General features: G+C 48.4%; 1 protein-coding gene across 3 annotated transcripts in view; it reads right to left on the bottom strand.

Moving 5' to 3' along the window:
* Window positions 1–16,974, bottom strand: part of TAFA2 (TAFA chemokine like family member 2) — a 1,145,470-nt gene that overhangs the window by 162,390 nt on the left and 966,106 nt on the right. For all 3 annotated transcript variants that reach the window (XR_011281920.1, XR_011281919.1, XM_069629850.1), the window contains one exon: window positions 10,258–10,382. Coding sequence is in view for 1 of the 3 variants with exons in the window: in XM_069629850.1 (XP_069485951.1) it covers window positions 10,258–10,382 (125 nt within the window). In the remaining 2 variants the exon portion in view is untranslated. The remainder of the gene's footprint in view (window positions 1–10,257; window positions 10,383–16,974) is intronic.

Here is a 16,974-nt window from a genome sequence, read left to right as displayed (position 1 = left end):
GAAACGTGTTTTGACTCCCCTGGGATGCTCGCTTTTTGCAAATAGGAGTAAACCGAATGTTGCTTCTATTAGGCCTTCTGACAAACAGTCTCGTCCTTTCCAATCTTTGATTTCCTTTAAAATGGCTCTGATAGGCAATAAGGATGCCATGCCTCCTTCTTACACTGTTAACCATAGCCCCGATTCAGTTTCTTTTTGCATACAGAGGAATGGAACTCAGTCAATGGGAACATTTTTAGATTGTGCCAACGTTGCAAATTTGACTGGGGAGAACAGACCTTTGTATGTAGGCGAACCTTTGTCTGCGGTAATGTAGCATTCCCATGGTTGCCCAGGGATTGGCAGGGAACCTGTTATTTAGAGATCCTGTTACCTGGGGTGTTTATAGCTAGTACAAAAGAAGTTTGGAAAGCTCGTCCACGATGGGATGAGACTGGCGACACCCCAGCACAAGTCTTGGGAGATATAGCTAAATCAGTTATGCCATTTTGGGGGCAGATAGCGAATTCAGAAGATATCAGAAAACTAGCGAGAGTACTGGAGAGAACCATCAACCGGACCACGGACATACTCTATAGTATGACGTTAGAACAGAAGGTGATAAGATTAGTGGGACTTCAAAATCGAATGGCATTAGATGTCATTCTAGCTGAGCGTGGTGGAGTATGCAAATTAGTGGGGTCCGCTTGCTGTGTTTTCGCTCCAGATTCCTCCCCAACTATCTTCAAGGCAATACAGAATCTGCACGTCCTTAGTTCCGAAGTGCATGTTCCCGAGGGAAACTGGGATCTGAGCGCTAGGTTCTGGGACTTCTTGCGGTCTTGAAGTTGGAAGGTGCTTTCGGTCTTATTGATTATTTTGGGAATACCGTTGTTTCTTTGTAGTTGTATTCAGTGTCTGCCTGGTATGTGTTCGGAACTAGGAGGATGTTGCGCACAAGCGATAGGTTCGATAGGACATAAAGTGTATGCCCCAGATAAGACTTCCAAAGAATACGTATTGAAGGATATTTTAGCAAAAGACCTAATGGCAATAGATATTTCTGATAGTGATTCAGGGTGCATGGACAATGATGCATGGAGTTATTTGCAAGGAGATCCAAAGTAGCTCTTAGCACTTGGCATAGGCCAAAAGGAGGGTTTGTCGGAATAGAAAGTATATTGTGCCTCCTATTGTAATAAATATATGAATATTGGCCTACGCCAAGCTGCTCGAAAGTCGCTTGCGGAAGAAATCTGTGTTGCAAGGTCCTGACCTTAAATTCATGTAAGTCGCCATTTTAGGATTTGTTGTGTAAAAGTCACCCTGTGAGCTAAAATGGTGGACGATGTCATTGCAGAATACAACATGGCCGTCTTGACCGCTGCACATAGCTAATGTGTAATTTGCCTGCAGGCCACTTGTTGAGGTCATGAACTGAGACCTTGTCCTTCATTGACCTATGTGTAGAAGGATTACTCGTACAATGAAAACTAATCTACGAGTATATGTTGAGACAATGTATTCAAATACTGAACGAAGAACATCTGTTTAACTACATTGTATTAATGTTTAAGAAGGCCTGTATGGAAAACTTTAGAATACACAGCTATTGCATACGCTTGTTGATACATGTATTAAAGGCAAACCAGTTATATGCGGTTATTTGAGATTTGGCACGAACCCTAGATCGGTAACATATTAAAAGGAATATTAACCCGAAGTGGGGCTGGGCATCACGCCCACTAAATGTATAAAAAGCGAATGCATTCTAATGTACAGCGTCTCTCACTGAACACACTGAACCACGCTGGAGTTCGTTGTGTTGTACTGAGGGCCGATAGCTATCTGATTTTGCTCTGTTTTGTAATTGGATTCAGTATAGAATAAAGTACTTTGTATGTTCCTTTGTAACCCGTGTTCGGTGTATTTCCTTTTGGGGTACTCAGCCTCGATATTCTTTTTCTGTTTTCACAGCTTTCCTTTGCTGTTGCCCTTGACTTGCGGCATCCCGCTTATGCTTTCGACGTTACTGTATTTGGCACACTTTGCTTCATCAGTACATCTGGCGTTGAAATCACCACCCCACCAATATGGCACCATCTCCCCTCAACCCCCCCATACCACTTTGTAAACATTTCCTCTAAGTCTTCCTGGATTTCATGTGTGTTAGTATTACCAGGAGGAACGTAGACATTTAGGAGGAGAATTTTACCCTTAGAGATTGCGTTGCCTGTTTGCATTTCAACGGCCATAAGATTTGTTATTGGACGGCAGTAGGGGTAACATTTTTGATTTAAGGATGTTCGAAACGCCAATAACGAGGCCTTCCAAAGGTCTCCCATGGGTGCCCTTGCTTGCTAACACTTTATAGATCACAAAACCATCTACCACAATCATAGAAATGAGCCAAGTCTCTTGCAACATAAAAAGGTAATGCTGTGTTAAAGTCTCAATAGAACTGTTCTGATTCAACAGATGAGTATGGCCCCTTGCGTTCCAGCACACAACTTTAATACTTCACTTGGGCTCAATGCCCTTTGTGCATAGGAGAACCTTCAGCCAGGCCCACCCATGCTCGTCATAATTTTTGGTGGTCGTTGGGGCAGCCCTGATAGTCGGGTCCCCACGCCTGACATCTGCCACAGCTTGTTTCCAATTCGCGCAACACCTAGTAAGCTTTTTTTTTACAATGTCTTTGTCAAGGATAGAACCCAGGCTTGATAATGTAGCTTTGTGGGACCGTACTAATTGTGCGATTTATTGTAAAGCGCAATGTATATGGGATATGTTGCCAATGTCCTGTTAAGGGTTTGACGAATTCAAAGTCAGTAGAGTTCAGAACTCTCAATAAAGGAACTATATGCAAAACACGGATCAGCTCACTTTGGTTAATCCACTTTTTAGCTCTACCATGTTAACCAGATGCTATTGTTAAACTTCTTAGGGTTAACCGAGGGTGATACATCAGGGGCGGCTTGTGTCGGTGCCTTTAAGTTGCTAGTAGATTGATCTGGGATTGCAAATTGCAGAGCTACTGTTTCTACGACCACGGCATTGATAGGCTTACTCGTGTCGTTTCGCAGAAGCTCTATTAACTCTCCAGCGTCCTCGGACATTGTTTCCTCCAGGGGACCTGTTTTTTTGTCTTTCAGAACCCACCTTATCAAAGTCCCAGGGTCCCTTTGGGACCGTTTCTTGCACCTGCGTTCCTTCTCCGTTTTCCAAGTCATTGTGCAAGTCTTGTAATGTATGGTAGAGTTCAAAGGTGCTATCAGACATGTACAGGTGGGAGGGATTTCTACCCCAGGCTTATCCCCTTTCTTGGGATTCCTTGGGGCATTTAAGCACCACTTAGCCAGTCGCCTCTGCTTGCGTGTGAGAAACATTGTTTGGTCGTATACGGAGATATTTTCCTTTATTTGCTCAGTTTGTTCTGACACACAGTTGTTCCTAGCGGAAGACGGGGTCTGAGATGACACTAGAACAATGTCACTGTTTACAGTTGGTTTTGGTTTGAGCTGGTCTGCCACTGTTTGAATTACTGCAATTTGTAGGTTAAGTTCTTGTAATATGGTACCACATAATTTCAATAAAATCTAATCCGCGAACTGTAAAGGACCGTTTGTGTCACTATTTCCCGTTAGTATTGGAAATGTTGGTTGTGGTTTTGGATACTTCCGGAGACCCTCGATCTTCGGTCGGTGGATACAGCTCTGGTGTAATCGACATTCTTGGGTGCTGAGTAATTTCCAATAGTGGATCTACTGGCAACGTGACAGAGTTGTGCTGGGGCAATGGACCTTTGTGAAGGTTGGATACACTGGTGTCCATTTGCGTTTTCGATTGAAACAATCCTGGCTGTAGTGTTTCTTTTAGAGAATAACACATCTCAAGGAGCAAATTGTCAATGCTGCCAAAGTCTCTGTGTGTCAAATCGAGGTTTGCTGGCACAGATTGCGCCACTTGTGCCGGCCCTTCCGGAACTAGATCTTCTGCAGTTGGGCCGGCTTCCAGATGGAAAAAAGCTTTAATCGTTCTGCAATTATCTACAACAGTTTTTGCTGCCAAGCCCAATTTCTTTGCGTCTTCGGTATCAGGTGTCATGTGAGGTTCTGTTCCCGCCGCCTGCGACCTAGTAGTCGGCATTTTGTTGTATGGTTTATACTGGGATTTACGTACAGTTTTGTTTTTGTTTGTTGTTTTCCCAGACATTCACAGGACATATTTGACAATAGAGTCAACTCTTACTAGGTTGAAATTTAAGGATACACAAACTACAGTTTCCCATGAAAGTTTTGTGGTAAATCGCCCAAGAGGAGCTTGCTGCTAGATCCAGGAAATAAGAACAAAGTAAGGAAAGCACCACTGGGGTGCGGCGTTGCAGAGTAGATAGTGTGTGCGATAACTAATTAGCTGTTCCGCAGCTCACCGTGCGGTTTGGAGTAATTACGTATTTAAAGGTGGCTCGCATCAGCAAACTGTCTCCTTTACATGAAAGATGTGGGAGCAACCAGACTTACCGTTTTTCGAGGTCACGCATCTCCCTTGAAACCGCTGATAACACTCTTCACACTCTGCTCGCTCCACTCCTGGGTGCCGGTTTTGTATGAAAGGTCCTCCTCCTTGAGAGTAGCCACCGTAGACAGACTGCACCAAAGGAAGAGCAGGAGTACAGCGTTATGCCTCGATACCGACAACACTCTTCACAATCAGCTCGGTCTGCTCCTGGGTGCCGGTTTTGTATGAAAGGTCCTCCTCCTTGATAGTAGCCACTGTAGACAGACTTGATAGCCAATGGAAACAGCACGTCGATGCACCCGGGCACTAATGAAACAGTATGCGCCAGTTATGTCTGTCACACGCATAAGTTGTGCACTTTTCACGTTATATTACTTTTTTGCACACCAGTACACGCTCGCTTGACGCTCTCTTATTTATTTATTTATTCGTATTTGGAGAGCATGCAACAGCCCGGGTTCTACTTGCTTATTTTTTTCGGACAAGAGTGTAAACTGAAAAAAAGTAAAGTGGCAGAGCAAACCAAAACAAGGGAGGAATAACAAGAGGGGTTCTTTCCGGTTTGGGCAGCAAAATGGGCTTATCACAGCCCTGCTGCCCTTACACGTGTAAAGGCGGCCTAAGCGGCACTATGTAAACATGAAACCAGCGGTGCTTGACATGATATGATATTTATAACGCGGTTAATACCCAGAGGTATCTAAGCGTGTGCCTGGGATCGAACCTGTGGTGCTCCATGTTGTCTTGTTTCCAAAGCGAGCACATTGCCCCTAAGCTATCCTCCCGAGACTACCATATCCCCGCCAAAACCTATTGGCTTTGCTAATGTTTGGTCGATAGCAATTTGTTTTAGATGACAGGAGGTTTCGCCGCTGCAGAATTGGTTGAGGGAGAATTCATCAAATTTTTTAAAATCGCAGATATACGTTTGGGGGGTTAAATTATTAATTAATGTTGGGAGATAACAAGCTTAGCCTGCAGGGGCTTCCCCCCCCCTGCCACACACATATTTGTGGCAAAATCCCCTCTCCCCAAAAACGTTTAATGAAAGCTCCCTCAACCAACTGTTTTCGAGGAAATCACGTGGAAGTGTTGTGTTGAGTGACTTGCAGCTGGCCAAGGAAACGTAGATTTGCCATGAAATGCTCAGAAGGGGAGAAGCGCTCAGAAGCGGAGAAGCCGTGGCAGGGCGAGGAGGCTATCACTCCTGATTCCTGGGTCCTCGGGCTCAGAAGGGGAGAAGCCGTGGCAGGGCGAGGAGGCTATCACTCCTGATTCCTGGGTCCTCGGGCTCAGAAGGGGAGAAGCCGTGGCAGGGCGAGGAGGCTATCACTCCTGATTCCTGGGTCCTCGGGCTCAGAAGGGGAGAAGCCGTGGCAGGGCGAGGAGGCTATCACTCCTGATTCCTGGGTCCTCGGGCTCAGAAGGGGAGAAGCCGTGGCAGGGCGAGGAGGCTATCACTCCTGATTCCTGGGTCCTCGGGCTCAGAAGGGGAGAAGCCGTGGCAGGGCGAGGAGGCTATCACTCCTGATTCCTGGGGCGTTCGCCCTTTCACAAGTCACCAACGCATGTCATTTGACAGGATTTTAATAGAAAAAAGGGTTCCGGAGCAATCTGCATGTTCGCGCGGGCTGTAAAATGGCATGTGGGGGGATGGGGGGGAGGGGGGATTCGCACTCTGTCAGCCAAAGCAAGAGGAAGGAAAGGGGCGCGTTCGCAGATTTGAGCTGCACGGCAGCTGTTTTTCCCAGCGCTCTGGGCAATGCAGGTGTGAAGGCAATGAACTCCCGGAGGAGAGCGTTTCTCCTGAGAAGGAGGTGCAAAAAAAAAACAACTGGAGGAAATCAAGGCAATGAGTAGGCCTGAAACACATGCCTGGGAATGACGCACATCAGCAAAGCCAGTTCTAGGCAAGGCAATGCTAGGATGTTGCCTAGGGCCACACCAGCCAGGGGTGTGGCATAGAAAAGATACAGGGGAAAGCAACAGTCTCCAGAAGAGAGAGAAGGGACGGGCAGGCCTCAAATGCATGCCTAGAAACAAGCCACTTCAGCAGGGCCAGCTCTAGTCTCTAGGCAAGGCAATGCTAGGATGTTGCCAAGTGCAACATCAGCCAGGGGTGAGGCACAAATAAAATACAGAGGCAAGCAAGAGACTCCAGAAGACAGTAAAGGGGTGAACAGGCTTGAAACGCATGCCTAGAAATAAGGCACTTCAAAAGGGCCAGATCTAGGGCAAGGCAATGCTAGGATGTTGCCTATGGCAACATAAGCCACGGGTGAGACACAAATAAAATACAGAGGAAAGCAAGAGATTTTAGAAGACAGTGAGGGGACAAGCAGGCATGAAATGCATGCGTAGAAATAAGGCCCTTCAGCAGGGGCAGTTCTAGGGCAAGGCAATCCTAGGATGTTGCCATGGGCAACATCAGCCAGACATGAGTCACAAATAAAATACAGAGGAAAGCAAGAGACAGTGACGGAAAGAGCAGACCTGAAATGCATGCCAAGAAAAAGCACGCCCCAGCAGGGCCAATTTTAAAGCAGGGCAAAGTTAAGACTTTGCCTAGGGCAACATCAGCCAGATGTGAGGCACAAATACGATTTAAAGAAAAGCAGTGGACTCCGGAAGACAGTGAAGGAAAGAGAGGGCCTGAAATGCATGCCTGTCAATGAACAAGTTCGGAAGGGCCAGTGCTAGGCCATGCTGTGGCTTGTGTGTGACTATGAACCTGGAAAGCTATTACCTGTGATATTTGCTGGCACTGGCACACCTACATACGTTGGTTCTGCATGGAAAGGTAATGCATGTGCTATTTTCAGGCACCCGCTCAGTGTTCTGGTTCTGCAGGCCACCCTTACTTCATTGGTTGGGCCTGGAATGCTAATGCTTGTGTATTTGCCGTCATTGGATCAGTGTTCTGGTTCTGCAGGACTACCTGCGTGTGTTGGTTATGCCTGGTGTTAGTTGCCGGCACCGGCTTGGTGTTCTGTTCTACAGGCCCACCAACCCACATTTCCTTATGCCTGGAAAGCTAATGCTTGTGTTATTTGCCGGCACTGGCTCAGTGTTCTGGTTCTGCAGACCCACCTACCCACATTTCCTTATGCCTGGAAAGCTAATGCTTGTGTTATTTGCCGGCAGTGGCTCAGTGTTCTGGTTCTGCAGACCCACCTACCCACATTTCCTCATGCCTGGAAAGCTAATGCTTGTGTTATTTGCCGGCAGTGGCTCAGTGTTCTGGTTCTGCAGACCCACCTACCCACATTTCCTTATGCCTGGAAAGCTAAGGTTTGTGTTATTTGCCGGCACTGGATCAGTGTTCTGGTTCTGAAGGACTACCTGCCTGTGTTGGTTATGCCTGGTGTTAGTTGCCGGCACCGGCTTGGTGTTCTGCTTCTACGGGCCCACCAACCCACAGTTCCTTATGCCTGGAGAGGTAATGCTTGTGTATGTTGCCGGCACCGGCTCAGTGTTCTGGTTCTGCAGGACCACCTACCCACATTGGTTGGGCCTGGAGAGGTAATGCTTGTGTATGTTGCCGGCACCGGCTCAGTGTTCTGGTTCTGCAGGACCACCTACCCACAGTTCCTTATGCCTGGAGAGGTAATGCTTGTGTATGTTGCCGGCACCGGCTCAGTGTTCTGGTTCTGCAGGACCACCTACCCACATGGTTAGGCCTGGAAAGCTAATGCTTGTGTTATTTGCTGGCACCGGCTCAGTGTTCGGGTACTGCAGGACCACCTGCCTGTGTTGGTTATGCCTGGTGTTAGTTGCCGGCACCGGCTCAGTGTTCGGGTTCTGCAGGACCACCTACCCACATGGTTAGGCCTGGAAAGCTAATGCTTGTGTATGTTGCCGGCACCGGCTCAGTGTTCTGGTTCTGCAGGACCACCTACCCACATGGTTAGGCCTGGAAAGCTAATGCTTGTGTTATTTGCTGGCACCGGCTCAGTGTTCGGGTACTGCAGGACCACCTGCCTGTGTTGGTTATGCCTGGTGTTAGTTGCCGGCACCGGCTCAGTGTTCGGGTTCTGCAGGACCACCTACCCACATGGTTAGGCCTGGAAAGCTAATGCTTGTGTATGTTGCCGGCACCGGCTCAGTGTTCTGGTTCTGCAGGACCACCTACCCACATTGGTTGGGCCTGGAGAGGTAATGCTTGTGTATGTTGCCGGCACCGGCTCAGTGTTCTGGTTCTGCAGGACTACCTGCCTGTGTTGGTTATGCCTGGTGTTAGTTGCCGGCACCGGCTCAGTGTTCGGGTACTGCAGGACTACCTGCCTGTGTTGGTTATGCCTGGTGTTAGTTGCCAGCACCGGCTCAGTGTTCGGATTCTGCAGGACCACCTACCCACATGGTTAGGCCTGGAAAGCTAATGCTTGTGTATGTTGCCGGCACCGGCTCAGTGTTCTGGTTCTACAGGACCACCTACCCACATGGTTAGGCCTGGAAAGCTAATGCTTGTGTATGTTGCCGGCACCGGCTCAGTGTTCTGGTTCTACAGGACCACCTACCCACATTGGTTGGGCCTGGAGAGGTAATGCTTGTGTATGTTGCCGGCACCGGCTCAGTGTTCTGGTTCTGCAGGACTACCTGCCTGTGTTGGTTATGCCTGGTGTTAGTTGCCGGCACCGGCTCAGTGTTCGGGTACTGCAGGACTACCTGCCTGTGTTGGTTATGCCTGGTGTTAGTTGCCAGCACCGGCTCAGTGTTCGGATTCTGCAGGACCACCTACCCACATGGTTAGGCCTGGAAAGCTAATGCTTGTGTATGTTGCCGGCACCGGCTCAGTGTTCTGGTTCTACAGGACCACCTACCCACATGGTTAGGCCTGGAAAGCTAATGCTTGTGTATGTTGCCGGCACCGGCTCAGTGTTCTGGTTCTGCAGGACCACCTACCCACATTGGTTGGGCCTGGAGAGGTAATGCTTGTGTATGTTGCCGGAACCGGCTCAGTGTTCTGGTTCTGCAGGACTACCTGCCTGTGTTGGTTATGCCTGGTGTTAGTTGCCGGCACCGGCTCAGTGTTCGGGTACTGCAGGACCACCTGCCTGTGTTGGTTATGCCTGGTGTTAGTTGCCGGCACCGGCTCAGTGTTCGGGTTCTGCAGGACCACCTACCCACATGGTTAGGCCTGGAAAGCTAATGCTTGTGTATGTTGCCGGCACCGGCTCAGTGTTCTGGTTCTACAGGACCACCTACCCACATGGTTAGGCCTGGAAAGCTAATGCTTGTGTATGTTGCCGGCACCGGCTCAGTGTTCTGGTTCTGCAGGACCACCTACCCACATTGGTTGGGCCTGGAGAGGTAATGCTTGTGTATGTTGCCGGCACCGGCTCAGTGTTCTGGTTCTGCAGGACTACCTGCCTGTGTTGGTTATGCCTGGTGTTAGTTGCCGGCACCGGCTCAGTGTTCGGGTACTGCAGGACTACCTGCCTGTGTTGGTTATGCCTGGTGTTAGTTGCCAGCACCGGCTCAGTGTTCTGGTTCTGCAGGACCACCTACCCACATTGGTTGGGCCTGGAGAGGTAATGCTTGTGTATGTTGCCGGCACCGGCTCAGTGTTCTGGTTCTGCAGGACCACCTACCCACATTGGTTGGGCCTGGAGAGGTAATGCTTGTGTATGTTGCCGGCACCGGCTCAGTGTTCGGGTTCTGCAGGACCACCTACCCACATTGGTTGGGCCTGGAGAGGTAATGCTTGTGTATGTTGCCGGCACCGGCTCAGTGTTCGGGTACTGCAGGACCACCTACCCGCGTTGTTTTCACTTTGTTGCCGGAGGAACAGCTCCATCCTTTCCGGTCTGGAAGAACTTTGCATTCTTCCCCATCCAGGCAGGGAAGCATCTGACACCACCATTTCTGCTCCACTATTGATGCTGTAAGGAGAAGAGAGAGACACACATTCACTGAAGGAGCCAAGCTCCGCCCACAGAGTCAATGCACACAGCGATTGCTGTCACCTTGATTATCATAAACTCTTGCCATCATCATAATCATGCACGATTTGACCCCTCCCGACCTTCCCCATGTCTACCTCTAGGCCTGAACTTGTGATTACATCTGATTGTAAATGCATTTCAATACTGTAATATAACCTGTAACTAACCAAGCTTCTATGTAAGCTACGCTGTGATACCTCTGGGTTTGGGCGTATATCAATGCCATAAATAAATAAATATATGTGTAAACATTGAGTAGCTTTGGCTTCGATCGCCGATGGTCTCTGTTCTGATGAATGCTTCTGCTATCTCAAAGCTTCCTCGTGCCATAGGCACGGTTCCATTCACCAACCTCCTCTGGGCCAATGGTACTTTGATAAGCACTAAACTATAATTTCACCAAATAGTGTTTGCAATTTCCTTTTCCCCAAGCTCCTACCCCCCTGTTGACATGTGTGACCGATGCCAACCACTCAGACATTCACAATGGGAATCGTATGCTTTGCGTTGGCGATTGTGTCCAGGGTGGTGCCAGCCCTTCTTCTGGGAGGGCCCTGATCTCTGATGCTACTGCAAGAGCCTGTCAAATTTCTCAGCTGGGAGTGCTAAGTATTTACATTCAAACAATCTTTAAAGGGGCAGCAGCAGCAAATGTACAGGGGCAGAAGGCAAAATCCTGCCCATGCAATATTACTATCGCATCTATGATGTATCTAAAGGCTTAACTGCTGGCTCCATGCCTTCAATGACTGGCATCAGCCGGTGAGACCTATCACCAAGAAATGACAGTAGACTGTTATGATATATGATATGATATGGCATTTATAACGCGCCAATACACAAGTGTTTCAAGGCGCGACGAGGCAAGGGAGGGGGAACAAAGGGAGGACAGACAACCATCCTACTGGGGCAGGTGTAATTCAGATCGGGCAAGTGCATGGGATGGGGGAAGGACGTAAGTGCGGGGGGAAGGGAGTAGGGACAGTGCAGTACATGTGCATAGAATAATAACAATAAGTAAAGTAACGGACATCAGGTGGCAAGTACAAAGGTAAGTGCAGACATTAAGTGTCAAGTGCTGGTAGTGGGACTGTAGGGAAACAGAAACAGTCCCCAAGAGCGGGGTTTGCCAGGCAGGCAGTGCAGGTGTGTGTGACTGTAAGCGGAGGGACCTGGGCCCGAGAACAGAAGGTGGCCAGGTAACCAGTGCAGATTCAGTTTCAGCCAGGAGGTCAGCAGGAGAGGGGAGGAGAAAAGGCAGAAGCAAAGAGAAAGGTTTTGAGGTGCTTCCGGAACCAGAGATGGTTCTCCTGAAGTTTCAGGGAGGCAAGGAAGCTGTTACAGAGGGAGGCCCCAGCCAAAGAAAGAGATCTACCACCAACTCGTTGCTTGGAGAAGCGACTGACCCTAAGGGTGTTGGAGGCAGATGAGCGAAGAGCTCGAGAGGGAAGATATTTAGGAAGAGAGAGTTGAAGGTATTGGGGTTCAGGCTTCAGGAGGCTTACTGGTATTAAGGCAGAGGTCATTGGTGGCACACAACTCCTAAATAGCGGACAGACAGTCAGTGATGAGAGAAGGAGAAGAGGTGGCCGAATGTAGCCTGAAAATGAGCTGAGTGTCATCCGCACAGCACTGAAAGTTGGGTCAGAAAGCAGCAATGCGGTGGGAAAGAAGAGCCAGGTATTGATTGAACAGTCAGTGAGAGAGGTTAGACCCCTGGGGGACACCACAGGCAGAGAAAAAGAAATCTGAGAGGAAGGACCCAAGTTGGACCTGGGAGGGTCAGTCAGAGAGGAAGGAGGTCAGCCATGCCAGGGCCTGACCAGTGATACCCAGGTTATCACAGAGACATTTGAGCAGGATGGCATGGTTGACCATGTCAAAGGTAGAAGAGAGATCAAGCAAGATGAGGACACAGGGGGTGTTAGAATCAAGGTTGGAGAGCAGGTCTTCATGGATTTTCAGGAGAGCAGTTTCCGTGCTTCTGGCAGCTCTGAAGCCAGACTGATGGTCATGAAGGCTACCAACAGATTCAGCATGGAGAATAAGCTGGGAGATGGCCAGTTTCTCCAGGAGTTTGCCCAGGAAGGGAGTGATAGAGATTGGGCGATAGTTAGCTGGGCAGGAGGGGTCCGCAGAGGGTTTCTTAAGAAGAGGGTGCACAAGGGAGTGCTTCAGGGGGGGTGGGAAGACTCCAGGGTCCAGGTTTGGAACTCCTTTAGGGGAGCAACAAAAAACAAATGCACGATTCCCTGTCGTAGAGAACTGATGCTCATCCGTACAAAAGTAAGGGAATGATGATGGATGTTCCATAGAAGCAGAGGAACGTCATACCCTTTAGTTGCTGCCCACTTCGACATCTGGTGTTGCCAGCCCACTGGGTTAGTGACCCAATCACAGGAAGGGCTCTCCATCACCTGGTCATGTCCTCTTTCATGAACATCCAATGGCCACTTAAGAGGGGTGCAAAGGTTGAACCTCTAGACCCGCTTCACCTTGGTGAACATATTGGAAGTGAAAAAGCTGGTTCACAAATCCCCTCCTTCCTGCCGCCCTTCCCCCCACAGAGATGGGGGCACAGATACAGGATACCCTCTCAAAGGGTTTTCTGCCAGCTTCCAAAACTAGGCTGCATTGCGCATTCGGCAAATCTTGCCAGTGCTTCATTGGAATTTGACGATAAGCCTCATTTCAAGTTTGGCATGTCTCTCACAGAAGCACCGGCAGCGTTAGCAATGGTGCTGGTGCTTCAGTGTTCCATTGCCATGGAGACCTAGAGGAACCCATGGGAATGGGGATTTACCATTCTGCCGCCACTTGTGATAGCCCGGCGGCACTGGGATATCAGGCAGCGGAATCGGTGTTACAGGGTTTCCGGCCTCGTAATGAGGCCCTATGTGCCTAAATGTGTGGCTCCCCTACATAACACACACGCTCTCGTTTATGTGTGCAGGCCGCTCTGCTGCAGAGCTGCAAGTGCTGTCACCCAGCACAGCTTGTGTACTCCCCCCTTGCCTGGGTGCCTGCGGCAGGAACCTGTGTGTCTACTTTACTGGCTGTCTCTCGCGTTCTGCACCTCTCCCTTACAGAGGGTCATGGTGTTGTACAAAGAAAGGGCTGGTTGGGTGCTAGGCCCATTTTTAAAAATACAATTATCCAAGCTTTGATACCTTTTCTTGGACCAACTGCAAATGTTAATCCTAAATGGCAGAACGTGTTAGTTTACGAAATCCTATAGACTTCCTAAAAGGTTCACTGTGATATTACCGAATCAATAAATAACTATAACATTTTTAACTAAAAGTTTTACTGAAAAAATACAGATTTTTCTTTTTAATTTGGGTGGTCCCCTCCCAAAGTCCCCTTTCCCCTTTGTTTATAACCCCACTCCAACCCCCTCCTCACCCGTTTTAACCCCTTTCCTCATCCCCCATGTAAATATATATTTTCTAAAGCTGTATTTTTTCGGTAAAAATGATTTGTTAAAAATGTTGTTTGTTAATTTATTTTCGTTATTATCACTGGATACCTTCCTTAAAAAGGACGCGACAGAATGAAAAAGAGGCACTCACGCCAGAAATTGACATTTATTTGTACACAAAAAAAATAATCAGAGCAGATGCAAAACAAGAGCTGAAAATATGCATAGAAAGCATCTGATTTATAGAGCGATACTTCTGAACTCAGGACTTAGCCAGCACAGTGGCTCATAATTCTGAAGATGGGAAAGAGTCCATAGTTATGGCAACCTTGGGAATGCAACCTCAAAGGGCAGCAGTTCAGGAATAAATCTCATGCCTGGCCTGTTTGCTCTGCAATACTCTAAACAATAGCCACACGTAACAGGATATTGCCGCACGAAATGGCACATTTTGCGGCACAAACCTTTATTTAATGTGGCATTTTTGCAGTACATTTTTTATTGAGTGGAGGGTCTAGGATTGGCACATTGTAGGAATGAAGCAGTGTTCCAGGCTACAAGAGAGTCAGTGTGTCGTTATTTGTACCTTTTGCATCAATTAAATAGGAAGAGTCCCAGATGTCTCTGGCTTGGGAGAACAGTTTTTGTTTTGGCTACATGTTTTGGTTTAATGTGCATGCCTATTTAATCTTGTTAACAGTATTGATCTTTATTAGTTGCAATGCTGAAAATGTTCCCCTTCTATGTTCTCCAATCCCCCAAACACCCACACACCTCTCTCACCAACACACCTCACACGTCTCACCAATTCCCCATCACAACTTGTCATTGGGTAAATCCAATCTCAAGACGCATTATTCTTTAGGCAGATCCTAGCAGCTTCCAAAATCCCCACAGTGTTCCTGGGAGAACATTCTGAAAGTGCAGCCTTTAAAAAGACAAAGAGTGACACCAGCATGTGCTATAGTGCACTTAAGTAGAATGCAAATGTGATCGCAAATGTGCTGAACATCAGAACAGCTATAGTAACGCTTCAGTATTCCCAAAACAAAAGCCTGCCTGTGCACAGACTGCACAAAGTAACAGGTTTTACAGCGCAGGCTAGTAGCTCCCTGCTAGCTCAAACCCTAATCCCATGCAGACAGGGAAATGCCAGTTCATTGAAACATGCCTGTACAACATCATGCTAAATGCAACATCCGTGCTGCCAACCCATGATGTTATGGCTTCCGTGCCCAAGCTGACATCGCCATCTCGAACCTCGAATTCCCTGCCATTTCTGCCGCACCACTTGGAGTTTTAAAATGGCGCTTTGCAATGCTGTCCCGAATGAGCTGCCCTGCCAGAGGGGGTGCGCAGTCTCTGCAGCCTTAATGCTGTGTCTGTGGAGGAACGTGTTTACAGCTAAATGCCATTCCCTATGTTTAGTGACTGCCATGCATTGCAACAGGCAGCCATGGAATGCACTGGTGCTTAAACCCTGCACCGCCCAAGGCTACCGGAATATGTCTCTGGCTCCCAGTCATCTGGGCTTAGGCAGCCACGATTTCCCACCACTTCCTCCAGGGTGGGAAGGCGCCACCTACATGAAGTCCTGCAGGAAATGAGTTGTTCACCTGCTTCCTGGAATGCTACAGTGCTGGTCTGTTTCAGGCGTCATCCGCCGTCTAAAGGTAACAGGGTCACTTCCCTGATGAAGAGATGCCCCGAGGAATCAAAATCAGGTAGAAACATGGATGCCCTAGAATAAGCGAAGGCAAATAAAGCAACCCTTCCTCAAACCCTGCAGTGATTGCCATTGGGCAAGAGCCCCTGAGACATCCTTCCAATCCTCACGCTGGTTGTGAAGGTAAGGTTCTTGCAATGCAAAGGGTGCAGCGGCCTGGGAAGGCTGAGGCTCCTCGGGGAAGTAGGCAGCAGCCCTGGTGCTCATGAGGGGATCCAAACAGAGAGAAGAGCCAGAGACAGATTTCAGGAAAAGAAAAAGGATGTCAAAGTGCGACAATGGCCAGTGGGAGAAGAGCGAGCCAGCCTCCAATCAGCTCTCAGTTCAAAGGGGATCACCTGCAGTGTGGATTCCCCTTCAACAAACCCCTTCCAGAAGGCCAAACACACTGTTCGGCGAAAGGGCCGACGCACCTGACCATCGTGCAGAGGTGGTACTGCTTCATTCTCCAAGCGACATAGAGCTGGCCAGATCTCACTCAAGGTGGGCCTCCAAGGGGTGTTAGTCCAGCTCGGTTCCCAGGAACCCGGCTGGCCAAAGACGAAGAGCATTTGGAACCTTCCTAAGGGGGAAGGAAACTGCACTGCCATGAATGGTTCTGTGTCGATTTGTCACCCCAGGGGTCTGTCCTTGTTTACTTGTCATGTTTCCCATTGGTATCTCACCTTTTCTCAAATCTTTCTCTTCCCCTGCAAGCAATCACTAATCTATCTATTTCATCGGCTTAGTTATTTCATGAGTACTCACTTTCCTGAGACTATGCCCTGTGCTCAGACTCCTTTGGAAATCTTAGCCGCCTAGTAACTTTAAGGGACTTTGGCGCGTCCTCCCTGCTACCCTCTCTGAGGGACTCTGGCTTGCAGGGCCGACCCACTTCATGGGTCCAAGGCTCATGTGTAGACATTGGCCGCAGGCAAAGCCTAAATGAGAAGGGCGACAGCGGAGGCCTATAGATGCTTTGGAAAGAAGGATGTGGTCATGTGAACATCCATCAGGCTCTTGTAAGAGTTTTAATAGGCGTGATTGGAACAAGTCAATGGGACAGAAATTGTAACGCGAGGGGAGGGAAAGTGGTGACCTTTCTATTTTCAAACCAAACAATTGAAATCTCCCCCCTAAACACAGCAAGATAGTGAAGTTACTCAACCACTCCAAGTACATTCCCATCTGTTTAGGAGAATCCCAGCAGTTGATGGTTCATATGCATCAAATGACAGCTAGCTTTATCCCAAGCCAATGCTACCACCCACAGCCAATAGGATCGCAATAATACTGAATATAAAGGCCCTCGGCGACTTTAAGGGCCATTTAAAGCACATTGAGGCCTTACAAATGGGAAAAGAGCGCTATATAAATAACGAATACAATACAATACAATGTTA

Source organism: Ambystoma mexicanum, chromosome 12 (assembly GCF_040938575.1).
Source record: "Ambystoma mexicanum isolate Mex_15411 chromosome 12, UKY_AmexF1_1, whole genome shotgun sequence".
NCBI lineage: Eukaryota > Metazoa > Chordata > Amphibia > Caudata > Ambystomatidae > Ambystoma > Ambystoma mexicanum.
This window is presented reverse-complemented; position numbering and strand designations above follow the sequence as displayed.